Raw genomic sequence first — 15,171 nt, 5'->3', positions numbered from 1 at the left:
GTCACATAGCTGATGGCAAGGCTGATACTCCTGTGGAGAGTTGTTTTACTAAGCTGCACTGCTAATCCATTAACTGTAGTACCTTCTTACTGAGAACTGTGGCTGAGCCTCTCTCCACTCTGGCTTGAGACCTGAGATCACTACCAGACCCTCTCAGGGTAGCATCCCTGGGGAAAGGAACAGGGCCCTGGACTTTGTGAGTGCTGGAACGGGAGGAGCGATGTTAAATAGAATATGAGCTCCATTCTAGCCACTCCTCAAAATCCCTCTTCCTCACTCCTAAAGGTCATACTTTTGGTCAACTGAGGTTAAGGGTCATTCCCTATCACTGAGGCATTTGTAGAATGTTCTCCTGCCTGCCTTGCCTTCCCTTGCCTTGTGGGGAGGAATGCCATGCTGCTGATATCTTTCCCATATCATTTGGGAGAGGCACAAAGGGAAGAGAGAAGCAGTCTTGGCATAGTAAATCTAGTACCTATTCAAGGACCTAAGGCTGGAAAAAAAAAAAGAATCCCCAGCAGAGTTGAGGGTAGCCAGCGGAGGATCCCAGAGCAGAGAGGAGATGAGCACTCAGCAGATTATAGCCACCCTCTGCTCCACATCTGGACAGATAGCAGAGAAAGCCCCACAGTGGACAGTTAAATTCAGTGACCTGGTGTCCCAGTCACACAATGGTTCCCCAGTTGTCTGTGATTTGCCATTGGCCAGGCTCTCATCTTGGCTGCCAGCCTAGCCTAGAAAAGGGAGAAAAAAAAAGGAATTTGCACTGTTGGAAAATGTGCATAGCCATGGTCCTGGCATCTGTTTCTGTGGGGCATAACCCTCCCACATTTTGATACAATGGGACTTCTTTCAAGTACAGGGAAGTTTGACTGACTTGGGAAGGGAAAAGCAGGAGAGAGAAAACTAGACATCCTGCTGTCTCTAGAAATGTTTGTAAAGCTGCACGTGATAACATTTACTGAGCATTTACAATGCAAGCTTCATACCAGGTACTTTACGTTTCTCACTACAATCATAACAGACATACTATTTTACTAGTGAAGAAAGTGAGGTTTGGACAGGTTCAATTACTTGCCTAAGGTCTCTTAGTATTCTGGAGAATGTCAGAGGAGAACCCATAACAGCCTATGCCTGTAATCCTTCAGCTGAGCTGCCTTAGTTGTTTCTCAACATCTGCTTCCCTGGTCTCAGCTGTCAGAAGCCACCGGGGAAGCACAGCTGAGGCTGTGATCATCTACACTTCCACATCCATACACAAAGCCCAAGCCGTTCTCAGCACCAGGGTAAACCATTTTTATTTTTGTTTGAGCTTGGTAACAGGGCCCAGAGTCCACGAAGGGAGGCTGTTGCAGAATAAGAAGAATCTTCCAAATTCTGGTGGAACTGAGGTCATAAAGAGCTGCTTCATGCTGGAGTCAAATCTGCGAGAGTATGATTGTGAGCGGCCAGAAATGAATTCTTTAGTGCCGATTTCCAGGCTTGTCTTTTGTCTGTATCCATTTTGTAGTTTTCATCTTAGGACCAGGAAAGCATAGGCATTAGGGCTTCCCTTGCCCTATACTGGTCCTTGACCCCTCTTCCTTCCAGGTATTCTGCTGCAGGACACAAGATACCTCTAGAAGGCAGGTATTCAGTGAGTACCTAAATCTCTAGGGTGAGTTCTCCAGTTACCATTCTTCCCAACCTCGCTCCTTATCTTGTCACTAGATCCAGGAAAGAAAGGAGATACCACATCCCCAGGCCCCGCTGGCTCATCTGATGTAGGCAGAATGAGACACCTGAATCCACTGTGGCTCCTTGGGATTTATGAACAAGCAAGAGAGAACATAAATATCAGTATCACTCAGTTTCTAAACTTTAACATCAGCACAGGGTTGTCTCAAAACCTCTGCATTTTGAAAATATATATGTCTGTCGAGGCCTTTGTCCCCAGTACCAAAAGAATTGGTTCATTCTTTCCTGTCATGCAACACTCATTCGCTCAACAACTAGTTACTGACCTTGTACAGTGTGCAAAGTCCTGTTCTAAAGTCACAAAAGATGGAGGACAAAATGTTTTTCTTTTTTCTAGGAACTGATAGGATGATATGAAATCCCCAGTATCTAGGAAACTGGTTAGTTTGTGACTCTCTTGAAAAGCTGTTTCCTGCCCAGAAGCAGGAAATACACCTTACTCAAGTGAAAAATTGGATTTTCTAAGGCCTGAGCAGATACATTCTAGGGGGAGTTCTAGGTGAATCCAGACACTCTTCTCCTGATCTCTGCTTTTCTTTTGAATTCTGAGTTTAATCCCATGTTCCAGTTACAGTAGAGGACTTCAGAGTGTGAGGTGGGGTCTGAGGGCAAAGGACCAGGGATTGCTGCAGTTCACTTCCTCCTGCCTGGGGTTTCCCTGAAGAGCTCTTCTTTGCCAGAGTCTCACATAAGTTTCCATTTCTTTTCTCCACATCAAAGAGCTCTAGCACTGATTGTTCCCATCTCTCTTTGTTCCTCCCGAATCTCTTTCCTTTAAAGCAGTTATCCACCTCCTCAGGAGTTTTCTTTCCCATTTATAACCAAATGATAAAGATTTTGGCATAGAGCGAGGAATTTGGGTACCATCCCTGTCCCATGCCCTCCCTATATAATGACACTGTTAGGTACATCAGCTTTGTCTTCTCAGGACTGCAACCTTTGTACAGAGGAATCAGCTCCTTGTCACAGTGAAAGCCCTGTGGGCCTTCCAGCCTGATACGGTGTGATGTCAACTTCTTGGCCTCAGCTTTACCCCCCATGGCTGACTCAGTCTAAGTGACTGAAGCTCGGCGAGCAGGAAGAGGGGAACAGGTCATGATGCACCTCCCTTATCCCAAGGCTGTTCATGTATCCACAAGGACCTGTCTGTGAGAGAATCAGCTGTAGCATTAGCCCTGGAGTCTCACCTGCCATTCCTCCCCAGCCAGGTCATGGGTAGAAACCAGTCTACGAGACTGGTGCCCTTCCTGCCTAGTTCACCCTCTAACTCTTCCCAAAGTAAGAGTCATGACCTTACAGGAATGGCTCCAAGTGTGGCTTTGCCTTGAGTGGGCTTCTGCCCAGATTGTTCAAAAGAAGACCTTACTATAGGACCTTCAGCTCAAATAGTATTTAAACCATAAATTACAAGAGTGAGTTAAGTCAGTGCCTGGAATACTAGTTGCAGAGTAGCTCAGTGCCTGTGGCCTTCCTGCCCTGCTAGCCAGCCTGAAGGACTTTTCCTCTTCAATTCTAGGCCCTTTTCCCCCTGCATGTTTGTACACATGCTGCCCCTGCTCCCTGCCCTGGTAGACCTTGTTGGAAAGATCCAAGGTATCCATGTGCATCAACACAGCCACAGCACTGCCCTGCTTTGTTCACAGACCCCACTGTGACACAGGAATGGGGTGATGTTTAAGATTATTTCTCTGGGTTAGGGCTAGGATAGCTGCTGTCCTGAGTAATCAGCTTCTCAGACAGATTTTGCTAAAACCTAATTCCCTAGTTTAAGTAAAAAAAAGTTGTAATATATTGAGTGTCATATGAAATAGCCTGCTAGAAAGCCTGAGGTTTGACAGATACTTGATTGATGTATCCTTCCTTTTACCAGCATCCAGCCCACAGGTTTCAAGTTAATGGGTCTGGGGTCCCTTTGTCACACAAGTTCAAGGTTGGGATTAGTTTTCCCAGAGTAGGCTGATTAGAGAGGAGGAATATGTACTTGGGACTAAACCTTTACTCCCAGGATTTCTAAGAAGCTAGAGGAACATGAAGCTTCCACTGTGGGGGTCATGTGACTTGTTAAATACAGTCTCTGGATTTAGAGCAGAGAGTAGTTGATGCCATGTAAGAAATGAAGAGAAAGAACAGGGAAACTCGGCAGCACAGTTGCTGCCCCAGGAACCCAGCTTTAGGTTTTATCTTAAAAGGAAAGGGAGATTTGTCCAGGCAGGAACAAAGTGAAAGAGAAAGACTTCCTTGTCTCTTTAGTCCTTTTGACCCCAAGGTTTGCGTTGGCCTTCCAGCATCACCTGCAAGTGTCCAGAATCTGGGCAAGTGGTATTTCCGGGTTGGCTTTTTTTCATTAAAGCATAAAGATAGAGCTGCACAGAAGCAGTTATGATCCAAAGTGGAGCTAAATTCTTTACCTTTGTCTCTCTCCTTTCCCTTCCTGCCCCCTTTTTCTCCCCTTACCCTCTGGCCCTTTCCCAGGAGCTCTCCTCCAGCACCGAGAGTATTGATAATTCATTCAGTTCCGTAAGTTGGGCCAGGCTGGGACTGGGTGGCAGGCTCCCCCCATGGCCGCATTTCCTCTCCGTCCCAAGTTTTCTGAGCACCCAGGCCAAGGCTGGAGTTCAAAGGCCCCTTTAATTCCTGGGAGTCATCTTCTCCCTCTCAGGTCTCCCAGAGCACCCAGACCTGAAGGAACCCCCGCCCCCCACACACACCTTTGGTGCCAGGGCTCTGAGCCCAGGCTGGGGTGAACTTAGTTGCTCTCTCAGAGACAGCCAGGATGCCACACTTCTCAGCTGCCCACTCCTGGGGCTCCAGAGAAAACAACTGGGAGAGAGGTAGAGTTTACTACTGGATTAGAGCCAAGAACTCCTCGGCAGAAGCCCCTAGGATCCTGTTTCTCCCACCCCGCAGAGCCCTTTCCCTGTGGCTTTTGCCATCAGACCATCAAATATTTATTGAATCTTCTAAATGCAAAGCCCTTTGCTGAGTAAGTGAAGTCTGAAAGCAAATAGGACTTGGCCTGAAGGAAAGTTTTACCTCCCTGCTAGTGGTTTTCTTTTTTTAACTTTTAACTTCAACCACCTTTCAGGTCTGAGTCTTCCTTTTTCCCAGGTCACTTCCAAGGATGTCCCTTAATCCCTTCTCCTTTCTTATTCCCTCTGCACCATTCCAGACCCTCTAGTCCCACAGGGTCTTGGACTTTTTTGCTGGGCAAAGACGTGAGAGGAAATGCTGGACCCTCAGGGAGTTTGGCTGATTTTTTAATTTTCCTTTTTTTTTTTTAATCTACCCAATCAGTTTTCTGTGTTCTATGCTAATTCCCTTTCAGTCATATTCCTATCTCCTTCCATATAACAGAGCCTCTCTGGAGGCCTGGGGTCACATTTTCAACATACTCTCACATAACTTAGGGTGAAAAGGAACTTTGCCTTTTCTAAACTGAGAATTCACTGGGATAGAAAGTCTATTCACTTACCATTGAGTAGATAGATTAGGGGATCAGGATAGAGTGAGTCTTCAAATTTCCTCTTCTTTCTCTGTGAGGCCACCAGGATATTTCTAGAAACCATAGATCAATTCTGTTGTCTTCTTTGCTTATCTCTTTTCAGTCTTGCTCCCTAAAGTATTCCTGACTCATACTAACTGTTTCATTACTGTGTGTTGCTCTAAGATAGCCCACCTCCTCACACAGTGGGGCAGAGGCTGAGAGATGAGCTGACCTTTCGCTGTCATACTTACACAGGTGGACCTGGTATTGCCTAGTTTTCAAAAGCTCTTTCTTTGCTTTTGAGGAAGTGAGAGTAGAAATTCTCAATCGGGATACTAAGCAAGACATACTCAGAAAGGGAGAGAAAAGCCTGGTGCATGAAATCCTGTTCCTGTAAGAGGAGGTGACATTCTTATTTAGCTGAGGGGAGTGAGAAGGGGAAGTGAGGTGGCTGTTTTGGTAAAATGCTCCTTATGGTGGAGTAGACTGGAAACAGAGCCCTTCTTTATGTCTAGCTGAGTCCATCCTTTTCCACACCCTGTCTTACTCCCCCTCCGAACTGACTTTATCTTTTCTGGAAATGACCGAAGGGCCTGCCAAGAGGAGCCATGCTCAGAGAGGGGCACTCCTTCTACCTTTGTATCAGGGATTCCAACTCATGACCTCATGCTTACCAGGCAAGGGCTTGTGCCACTAAGCTAAATCCTTAGCCCCAGGTAGTACACTCTTATGAGGAGCTGAGTCACTGAGAAGTAGAGGAAGAGGGTCTGAGGAAGAATTATCCAAGACAGGTCTTCAGGGCCACTATCAAGGGTTAAAAGGAGCTATTGCTTTCTCCACCCCCCTACCCGTTCCTCCCTCACCACTCCATTTGCTTCTTTGCCCACTGATTATTGGTTATTCCTCATTAATGCAAACTTTGCTCATTTCTTCATCCCCTGCATGTGCACCAATCCCTTATAAGAAATTATGAGATGAATGAGGTTGTGGGTTGCCATGAAAAGCAACAAGTCATTTGAACACAGAGTTCCTCCTTCTTTGAAAAGGAAAATACTGGCTTAGAGCTACCTTCACAGGCCTTGTAGGCCCTGCCAGACCCCTCAGTCCAGATCCAAGCCAAAGACCCAAGTTTGGACAGGGACAACCCTGTTCTTGAGATGAGTGAAACACTCAGGTATAAGCAGCTCTTCTTTCTGGGCTCTGGATGACCTCTCCTAAAGCCTCTGGACGGTCCTTAAGTCTTAGACATAAGTCTAAGAGAAAAGGGGTACATTCCAGAAACCTGGACTCAAGGATCCCTTATTCTTAAGAAATAGACTGGGAAGACTGTGCTGGCTGTACTCAGTTTGAGCTCAGAGGGACAGGGTAGAATCTTCTACCATGGCAAAAAGTTTCTCTAGGCTTTCTTGGGGTTCTTAGCCAACAGGGCTAGGAGTAATAGAAGGTGTGAACCACTTTTTTCTATAGTTTTTTCACCATCATTTATTTTCATCCTAACCCTTTAGCCTGTCCGACTGGCCCCTGAGCGAGAATTCATCAAGTCCTTAATGGCAATTGGCAAACGGCTGGCCACACTTCCCACTAAAGAGCAGAAAACACAACGGCTGATCTCAGAGCTCTCCCTGCTCAACCATAAGCTCCCTGCCCGCGTCTGGCTACCCACTGCTGGCTTTGACCACCACGTGGTCCGTGTGCCCCACACACAGGCTGTTGTCCTCAACTCCAAGGACAAGGTAAGTGGGCTTGGCCCAAATTCTATTGCTGACCTCAGTCTGCTCCCATGAATGTTCAGATTTGTGTATGTGCCCAGAAGTGGTGTGCCAACACCCTAGGCCTCCTCCATCCATGTATGAGCTGGACTCTACCTTAGTGCAGCCGTAGTTCTCAGGGGCCTCCTGTTCCCCTTGGGCTTTGCTCTTCTGGATCAAACAGGCCTCAACTTTTCAATTTGCCTCTTGCTGTTTCTCAGGAGAATTGTTGTTCACCCATTATAATCATTTTAGTGGCTTTGCTTTAGCCCTTCGGTAAGGGATGAGTACTCCAGGTTCAGATTTTTCTTTCAGAGGAAGTGTTGAAGATTAGAATCCTCTTTGTGATACTGCCTAGTTTGGTCCAATCTTTTTGTCCACAGAAGTTCCCTGGACCCTGTCTTTATTTGTTTGTTTATTGGAGACAGGGTTTTGCTATGTATTTCAGGCTGGCTTTGAACTCACTATGTAGCGCAAGCTGGCCTCAAACCCAAGGCATTCCTATTGCCTTAGCCTTCCAAGTGCTGGGATTAGAGGTGTGTACCATTACCCCAGCCTGTCTTTAGGACAAGCCAACCGAGGCTTCTAGGCCTCTCTTCCAAGCTGTAATTGATAATCGGAACAGTTTTGCCTGACTGCATTGTGCATTTTAAAGCCCAGATAAAACATTTAGAAGGCTTGTGCAGTCTCTTACCCAAATTCTTGATATAGATAACATATGACCAATTCCAGCACTAAATGTGGTATCCATACTGTTAAGGGGCTGGTAGATGAAGGTTGGAGCTAGGAGTGGGCAGCAGAGAGACCTGTGTGAGCAGAGTAGAGATGGTAGTAGAAGAAAGCTACAGATGCTGTTCTCACAACCCCACCAGGCTCCCTATCTGATCTATGTGGAAGTCCTTGAATGTGAAAACTTTGACACTACCAGCGTCCCTGCCCGGATCCCTGAGAACCGAATCCGGAGCACACGGTCTGTAGAGAATCTGCCTGAATGTGGTATCACCCATGAGCAGCGGGCTGGCAGCTTCAGCACCGTTCCCAACTATGACAATGATGACGAAGCCTGGTCGGTGGATGATATAGGGGAGCTGCAGGTGGAGGTAAGGGAGCTCCAGAATGATAACGTTGGGGCACAGCACCTGATCCCCAAGCTCTTACAGTTCGAGACTCAGTAACACACCTTTGGCAGGAGGTGGGTGAGTGCCCAAATGAGCAAGTGCTGTAGGCATTGCAGAGTATGACAGGAATCACTGAGCAGCTATAGCCTGGAAGAGATTCGAGTGGGGCTTGTTTCCCTGAGTGAGTTCAGGTTAAATATAAAGAGTAGCTTCTAGAACCAGGGAAATAGGGAAACTCATTGAAAATATGATTGAATCTCTGGTGTAGAAAATTGTCTCCTGAATGCTCAAAATATTAGTCTCAAAAATGTGAATTAATTTCCTGTATGAATAGTAGCCAATTTTCCAGAGTTTATTCTCAGGAAGAGGTTGGTTCTATATCTAAATCAGGACTGAATATCTTGATATTATCCTAAAAGTATTAAATAATAAATTTTTTAAATGAAACTAATGTCACAACATGGTTTTAGTGCAGTAAATTTCCTATGATAGGAAACATTTTTCTTCTAAAGATCCTGTTCTAGCCAGGCGTAGTGGCGCACTCTTATAATCCCAGCACTTGGGAGGCTGAGGCAGACAGATCGTTGCAAGTTCGAGACCAGCCTGGGCTACAAAGTGAGCCCAAGGCCACCCTGAACTATATGGCGAGACCCTGTCTCAGAAAGACAGACAGACAGACATTGTTCTAGCCAGATGTGATGGCACACGCCTGTAATCCCAGCACTCAGAAGGCTAAGATAGTAGGATCACTGCGAGTTCCAGGCCAGCCTGGGCTACATAGTGAGACCCTGTCTCAAAAAGCATAAAAAACATTGTTTTTTCCAGCCATTTGATTTATGAAATAGAATGATTTTATTTTTAACAAAGAAAGAAAGTTGACTTACAGTAACAGTGTAGTGAGTCAGACATCTTTCATTTAAGAAGTAATGCATTAGGGGACTTCTGTGTGCCAGACTGAAGTGCTGCATACCAGTGACCAAAATACAGCTCCCTCCTACAAGGGATTTAAGATCTGACAGAAGAGAGGAAAGGAACTGTAGGCAGGAGGTATAATGTGGGGTGATCCAGCTTGTGGAGGAGAAGGTAGAAGATACGGGAAGACCCCAGAAGTCGTCTTTGGGGAAGAAGTCACTTCTTGCTGAGGCTGAGGATGGTAGGAAAAAGTGGACAAAGAGTCTTCAGGCAAAGGAGCTTTGTACAAAAACTAAAAACAGAATCTGGCCATAGCAGGAACTAAAAGCACTTTTGTCTGGCTGTGCTTGAAAGGGGAAACAGTGAGGAACGAGGCTGCAGAGGTCAGCACGTGCCAGACTGTGGGAAGAAGCCTACCTGCTCTGGACAGAAACTTAAAGTTTATTCTGTGGTTACGAGACCCAGAGCAGGATTTTAGGTAGAGCATTATGCGAAGATCTATCTTTGAGCTTACTGTCCAGTTGGAAGGTTAGACATAGCATTTAAGAAAAGCATTAAGATACATTCTGTGCAAGGCAGTGAGCAGTGGTGACAAGTGGCAGTCAAAGAGAAGGACCCTGGGACGTGGAAGGAAAGAGTAACTTGGTCGGGGATTTGGGGTCTGGTACAATTACAGAGGCGGAGATTCAAGTGTGTGACTTAGATGAAATGGTCAGAAGAATCCCCAGGGAAAAATTCATCTCTAACTACACGGGGCTCAGTCTGAGACTCAAAGTTGAGGCTTCTGCGATGGTCAGGGCAGTGATTTGTCAAAGTTAGTGTTGGAGAACCTGTTTAAAATTTAGACTTCCAGACTTTGTTTTCATAATTTTGATTCAGACCAGTGGAATGTACCTTTCAAGCAAGCATCTCAGCCAGTTCCGATACAGGCTGTGCACACTTGGAGACATAGTGCTGCTGGGTCCACGTGAGCATCCATGCAGTTTGAGGTCCTAGTGGTCAGGATGGCATGGAACCACAGGAGGTTTGTGAATCAAACTGGCAGGGACATGTGGGATGACAGCAACCAAACAGGCAGTGAGACAGACACTGTGCTTAATGCTGCTGACCAGCTCTGCCCTGCTGTCCCCAGCTCCCTGAAGTGCACACCAACAGCTGTGACAACATCTCCCAGTTCTCTGTGGACAGCATCACCAGCCAGGAGAGCAAGGAACCTGTGTTCATTGCAGCAGGGGACATCCGGTATGGCCAGCTCATGTCACCTTGATTCTTTTTTTTTTTTTTTTTTTTTTTTTTGTCTTTTTTTCATTTTATCGGTACCGGGGATCGAACTCACAACCGCCTGCCTGCAAGCAGGTGCTTATGCCGCTGAGCTAAATCCCCAGCCCCGTGTCACCCTTGATTCTCATCCTTTCATACACTGTCTCTTCTTTGTTCCCTTCATCTGTGTCACCCAATGTCATTTCTTTTTCTCTCCTTATTCTGCGCTTGTCCTACCAAACCCGAGGCAGTAAAGGTACAGGTTGGGACATTGTTCAAACTACTGTAAAAAGAAATAAAATTTTAAGAAGATTGCAAAGAAATGAAATCATGAGAAAAGAATCTGAGCAGTGATTCTCAAAGTGGGATCTGACAGAAATCATCAGAATCTAGGAAGAGGGGAGATCAGAATCCGTGGGGAATGCAGAGTCTGTGAGAGGAGTGGGAGGCTAGGTACTCTGCAGTTTAACGTGATCACGCACTACCAGCATAGCAGAATGATCCCACTGATTCTGTATCCTTCCCTGAGTCTCTCTCAGCCTCAGTTCCTATCTTTTTGTGCCCAGAATTCAGGAACAGTGCAGAGAATGCTGGCATAGACGGGGACATGAGGCTTTGAGGTAACTCCTCCAAGCACATAATGTATTTTCTTCCTGCTAGACGGCGCCTTTCAGAGCAGTTGGCCCACACCCCGACAGCCTTCAGGCGAGATCCAGAAGACCCTTCTGCAGTTGCTCTTAAAGAGCCCTGGCAGGAAAAAGTGCGGTGAGTGGGGCAGTGGGGCAAGGCATGACCTCTCACCATTTATACATTCAAGGAGGCCGCTGGTGACTACTGCACCATCTTTTTTTTATATGTGTGGTAAGAAGGATTTATTCCAAGCTAACCTAAAGGGGTCCATTTGCCTCAAATCACCATCTTACTGTGTCCAGATACGTTTGAGTTTTATAACAAGCAGCAGCAGGGGGTGGGAATACAGTGGAACAATAGACGTGTCCAGCCTTGTGCCATCCCTTTCTGGGCTTAGGAGAGGTGCCCTAAGCCTGAGGAAGTTTGGAGAAACTACTTGTGCTAAAAGGGGGGAAAAATCCTTAACATAAATGGTTTGTTTTTAGGGGGTAAAATTTACCCCTCAAAATTTGCTTTAGTCCAGCCTTTAGTCTTCTTGTTTTTTCTTTTTTTTTTAGATAGACAGTATCTAAACTTGCTATGCAGTTTAGGCTGGCTTTAACTCACTGCTTGGCCCAGGCGGGCCTCAATCTTGCAGATATCCTTTGTCTCGCCCTCCTAAGGACTGGAATTACAAGTGTGTGTCACCATATCTAGCAAACCCTCAGTCTTGAGGCTTCAAAGTGCCATATTACCTGGCTGGCTCTCATGTTGGATTGTAGTACAGATTCCACCAAAGAGAGCTAGAGCACAATAAAAGGAAGCCTTAAAAAGTTATCACTAAAGATTGTGAGGGAAGATCCAAAAGAAAAATAAAATCAAAACACATCTAACAGCTACACTTCTGGAAGGGCTTTCTGTTTCAGACAGTCATACATAAGAACACTCTTTATAACCTTTGCAGCTGTACTTATTTTGGTTGGGTTGGCACCCCGGTGACTCTGTCCCTTTCCCCACTTGTCCTGAATGCATTTTCTTCTTTTCTGAAGACACTGCCATTTAACCCCTTAATGCTGAGGTTGCTTTCCCCACTGGAAGGTCAGTCAGACTGTGTCCCATGTTAAAAGGGATGTGACATTTGACTGGAGTCAGGATCGTAAAACTCTTCTTGCCAAATTTGAGCAATATCAGAGATTTAGAAAGCGATTCTTAGGCTGAGTTTATCTAGAGTCTAATCAAGTCTAATCTTGTTTGTTCTTTAGTCAGCACCTAAAATATTACATTAACAAACAGTAGTTGAAAAGTTTAGCAATAGACATAGAACAAGCCAATCAGAACAAAGCAAATCTACTCTGAAAGGTTTCTTGAACCAAGAAACGTCACTACCAAATTAACTTAAAAATTCCAATATTTCTGTGAAGCAAGTTTAGTTCTGCCAAGCAAATAATTAAGTGTCTCCTATTCCTGTGAACCCACATACTCACCGTCTTTATTGCCCGTCTGCCTCCAGCAGCTCCATCAGACTTCTAGGTACTCTGCATCTTTACCGGACATCAGTACCCAATGACAGCCTTTACTTCATTCTTAATAGGCGTATCAGAGAAGCCTCCCCCTATGGACATCTGCCCAACTGGCGTCTCCTGTCAGTCATTGTCAAGTGTGGGGATGACCTTCGGCAGGAGCTACTGGCCTTTCAGGTGCTGAAGCAACTACAGGTAAGGAAAGGGAAAAAGAAAGAAAGGGAGCCAGGGATGGTGGCACATGTCTGTAATCCAGGGAGTCTGAGGCAGGAGAGTTGTAAGTTCAAGCCCAGCCTTAGTGAGACCTCAAAAAAATAGGGCCAGGGATGTAGCTCAGTTTAAAGCCCCTGGGTTCAATCCCCAGGACCATCACCCTAACTGCCCCTCACACACACACACACACACACACACACACACACACACGCACAAGAAATAAATGAAGGAGACAGTGAAGGAAAAAGGGAACTCAGCCTAACTCCAGCCCACCTGAGTATCACACAGGAAAGTGAGGATGCAAGGAGCTCTGCTGGGGACCAGCTTCCAGCCCATCTTTCAATTGGAAGCTGATTAAACTATGGCTGGCCACCCTTTCCCTGTGAACTGAAGTCCCAGAATCAGCTCCACAGTGGCCTCTGTTGGCTCTTTTGTGAACTGCACTTGCCATGTTCTGACACCTGCATATATGTCAGGGTGGTGGAATTATTTCTCTTTTAAATCAGAACTTCCCAACCTAGGAATGGCGGCAAACATGTGTAATCTCAGCACTTGGGAGGCTGAGGCAGGAGGATCACCATGAGTTCGAGGCCAGCCAGGGCTACATAGTAAGCTAGAAGCTGACCTGAACTACATAGCAAGACCCTGTTTCAAAAAAAAAAAAAAATCAGACCAACCAAACGGGGCTCATTCTCAGCGCGGCTGCGTTAAAAAAAAAAAAAAAATCAGAACTTCCCAAATGGTCTGTAGTGAGTGGGTTGCAGTGTGCTAAGATACTGATCCCTGAGCCCCCCAGGTTGCCTACCAGCAAGCAGCTTCACCTATTCAATCCAGTTCTTTATATCAATATGTTTGTTTTCTAGAGATGCTTTCTCTAGGCCTAAACCCTTCCATTTTTTTCTTTTTCTTTCTTTTTTCTTATTATTTGAACTTATATTACTGTCTTGTACTTGCTCTGCTTGTCAGGTGACAGTGAGTTTTCCTCTTCTGTGCCTTCCTTGGACTTTCTGCCTATATGATAGCTTCCTCATATACTTCTAAGAGTAGTTTCCCATCTTTATCAGGCCCTGGAACTCCTTTCAGTGGTTCCTGGTTCTCAGTAGGTTGGTCTTATGCACTTTATGGCCTAAAATCAAGGTTGCCTAGAAAAGAGCTTGGAAAGGGGGTAATTTGAGCCTTCTCCCCTCATCTGGAGAAAGGTGAGAATACTAATACCTCTGTGTCTCCTCACAGTCTATTTGGGAACAAGAACGAGTACCCCTTTGGATCAAGCCATATAAGATTCTTGTGATCTCAGCTGACAGTGGCATGATTGAACCAGTGGTCAATGCTGTATCCATCCATCAGGTGAAGAAACAGTCTCAGCTGTCCTTGCTTGATTACTTCCTCCAGGAGCATGGCAGCTACACCACGGAGGCATTCCTCAGTGCCCAGCGCAATTTTGTGCAAAGTTGCGCTGGCTACTGCTTGGTCTGCTACCTGCTACAAGTCAAGGACAGGTAAGTCCTACCCCTCATCTTTCACCAGGGCTGCCTCTGCCCTTCATGTGTAGCTCTCAGTTGATGGAAGACGCAACATACTTTTACCAGAGACAGATATATTTAAATGACAGTAAGCCAAGGAAACAAACAGACAAGTACTAGGGTAAAAGAACAAAGAAACAAAGGGTTTATGGGAAAAGTAAGGGCTTGAGTGAACAGGGACTGAGAAGACAAGAAGGAGAGGAGGAAATATGTTCCCTGTGAGAAAGTATTTTAGTGGGATTAAATCCTGCACTTTACTACATGCTAGGGAAGTAGTACACAGTAGTAGACATCAGACATGTAAACTGAGGCTAAATTAGAAGGCCTTAGTTCTAGGATAGAGCACTTGACAACCATGTGCCAGCCCCTGGGTTTTATGGGGGAGACAGAGTGTTACAAGACTGAAGAGTTGGGCTGGGGATTTAGCTCAGCGGCATAAGCACCTGCCTTACAAGCGCATGGTCATGAGTTCGATCCCCGGTACTGATTTAAAAAAAAAAAAAAAAAAAAAAGACTGAAGAGTTGTATTTGCAGGCAGAGGAATGAGCAGTATGTTTCTGTTTACTCAGTGCCTTGTAGCATTGTGGATGAGGGTGGATGTAAATGGGCTTTCAGCAACAAGGCAAAAGGTAAAGGAGCCAGGCTTGCAGGTCATGACTGTGGCTGATCAGCAAGACAAGTGAGGGACTTGGTAGAGATGAAGTTGAAGTTCTAGCCATGAACTTATTTTTATTCTAATATAGGATGAAAATTCCATCACATAGATATCTAGAAAAAAAAAAGTTCACATGACTTTTAGAACCTATGATTGTTACACTCTGCCAGCCATACAAGTGAAATACCATTGGCTCTGCCATTGTGTAGGGTATATAATTACAAGGCACTTATCTGCAAACTTACACTGTCCCTTGAAGCATCAGGAGTTTGAAACCAGGGCCTAGAGTCTGTAGGGCTCAGCTCAGTAGTGAGTAAAAGCTGGCACTAGTCGGGCTGGGGGCTTTCCTTTAAGAAACTGTTATGTGGGGCTGGGGATTTAGCTCAGCGGTA

The 15,171-nt window shown here is 45.6% G+C and overlaps 1 protein-coding gene across 8 annotated transcripts in view; it reads left to right on the top strand.

Annotated features, from left to right (window-relative positions):
- Pi4kb (phosphatidylinositol 4-kinase beta) overlaps positions 1 to 15,171 on the top strand; it is a 30,907-nt gene that overhangs the window by 10,351 nt on the left and 5,385 nt on the right. For 5 of the 8 annotated variants that reach the window (XM_063253286.1, XM_023561318.2, XM_063253282.1 and 2 more), the window contains 7 exons: positions 4,210 to 4,254; positions 6,727 to 6,954; positions 7,842 to 8,069; positions 10,132 to 10,241; positions 10,920 to 11,024; positions 12,460 to 12,583; positions 13,835 to 14,100. In XM_063253286.1, the coding sequence (XP_063109356.1) occupies positions 4,210 to 4,254; positions 6,727 to 6,954; positions 7,842 to 8,069; positions 10,132 to 10,241; positions 10,920 to 11,024; positions 12,460 to 12,583; positions 13,835 to 14,100 (1,106 nt within the window). The remainder of the gene's footprint in view (positions 1 to 4,209; positions 4,255 to 6,726; positions 6,955 to 7,841; positions 8,070 to 10,131; positions 10,242 to 10,919; positions 11,025 to 12,459; positions 12,584 to 13,834; positions 14,101 to 15,171) is intronic. The other 3 variants (XM_003478983.5, XM_063253299.1, XM_063253296.1) reach the window with 2 other exon arrangements.

Source organism: Cavia porcellus, unplaced genomic scaffold (assembly GCF_034190915.1).
Source record: "Cavia porcellus strain 051 isolate PalLab524CR breed Dunkin Hartley unplaced genomic scaffold, mCavPor4.1 scaffold_1, whole genome shotgun sequence".
NCBI lineage: Eukaryota > Metazoa > Chordata > Mammalia > Rodentia > Caviidae > Cavia > Cavia porcellus.
The sequence above is the reverse complement of the archived record's forward strand: the minus strand, read 5'-3'. Positions and strand labels throughout refer to the sequence as shown.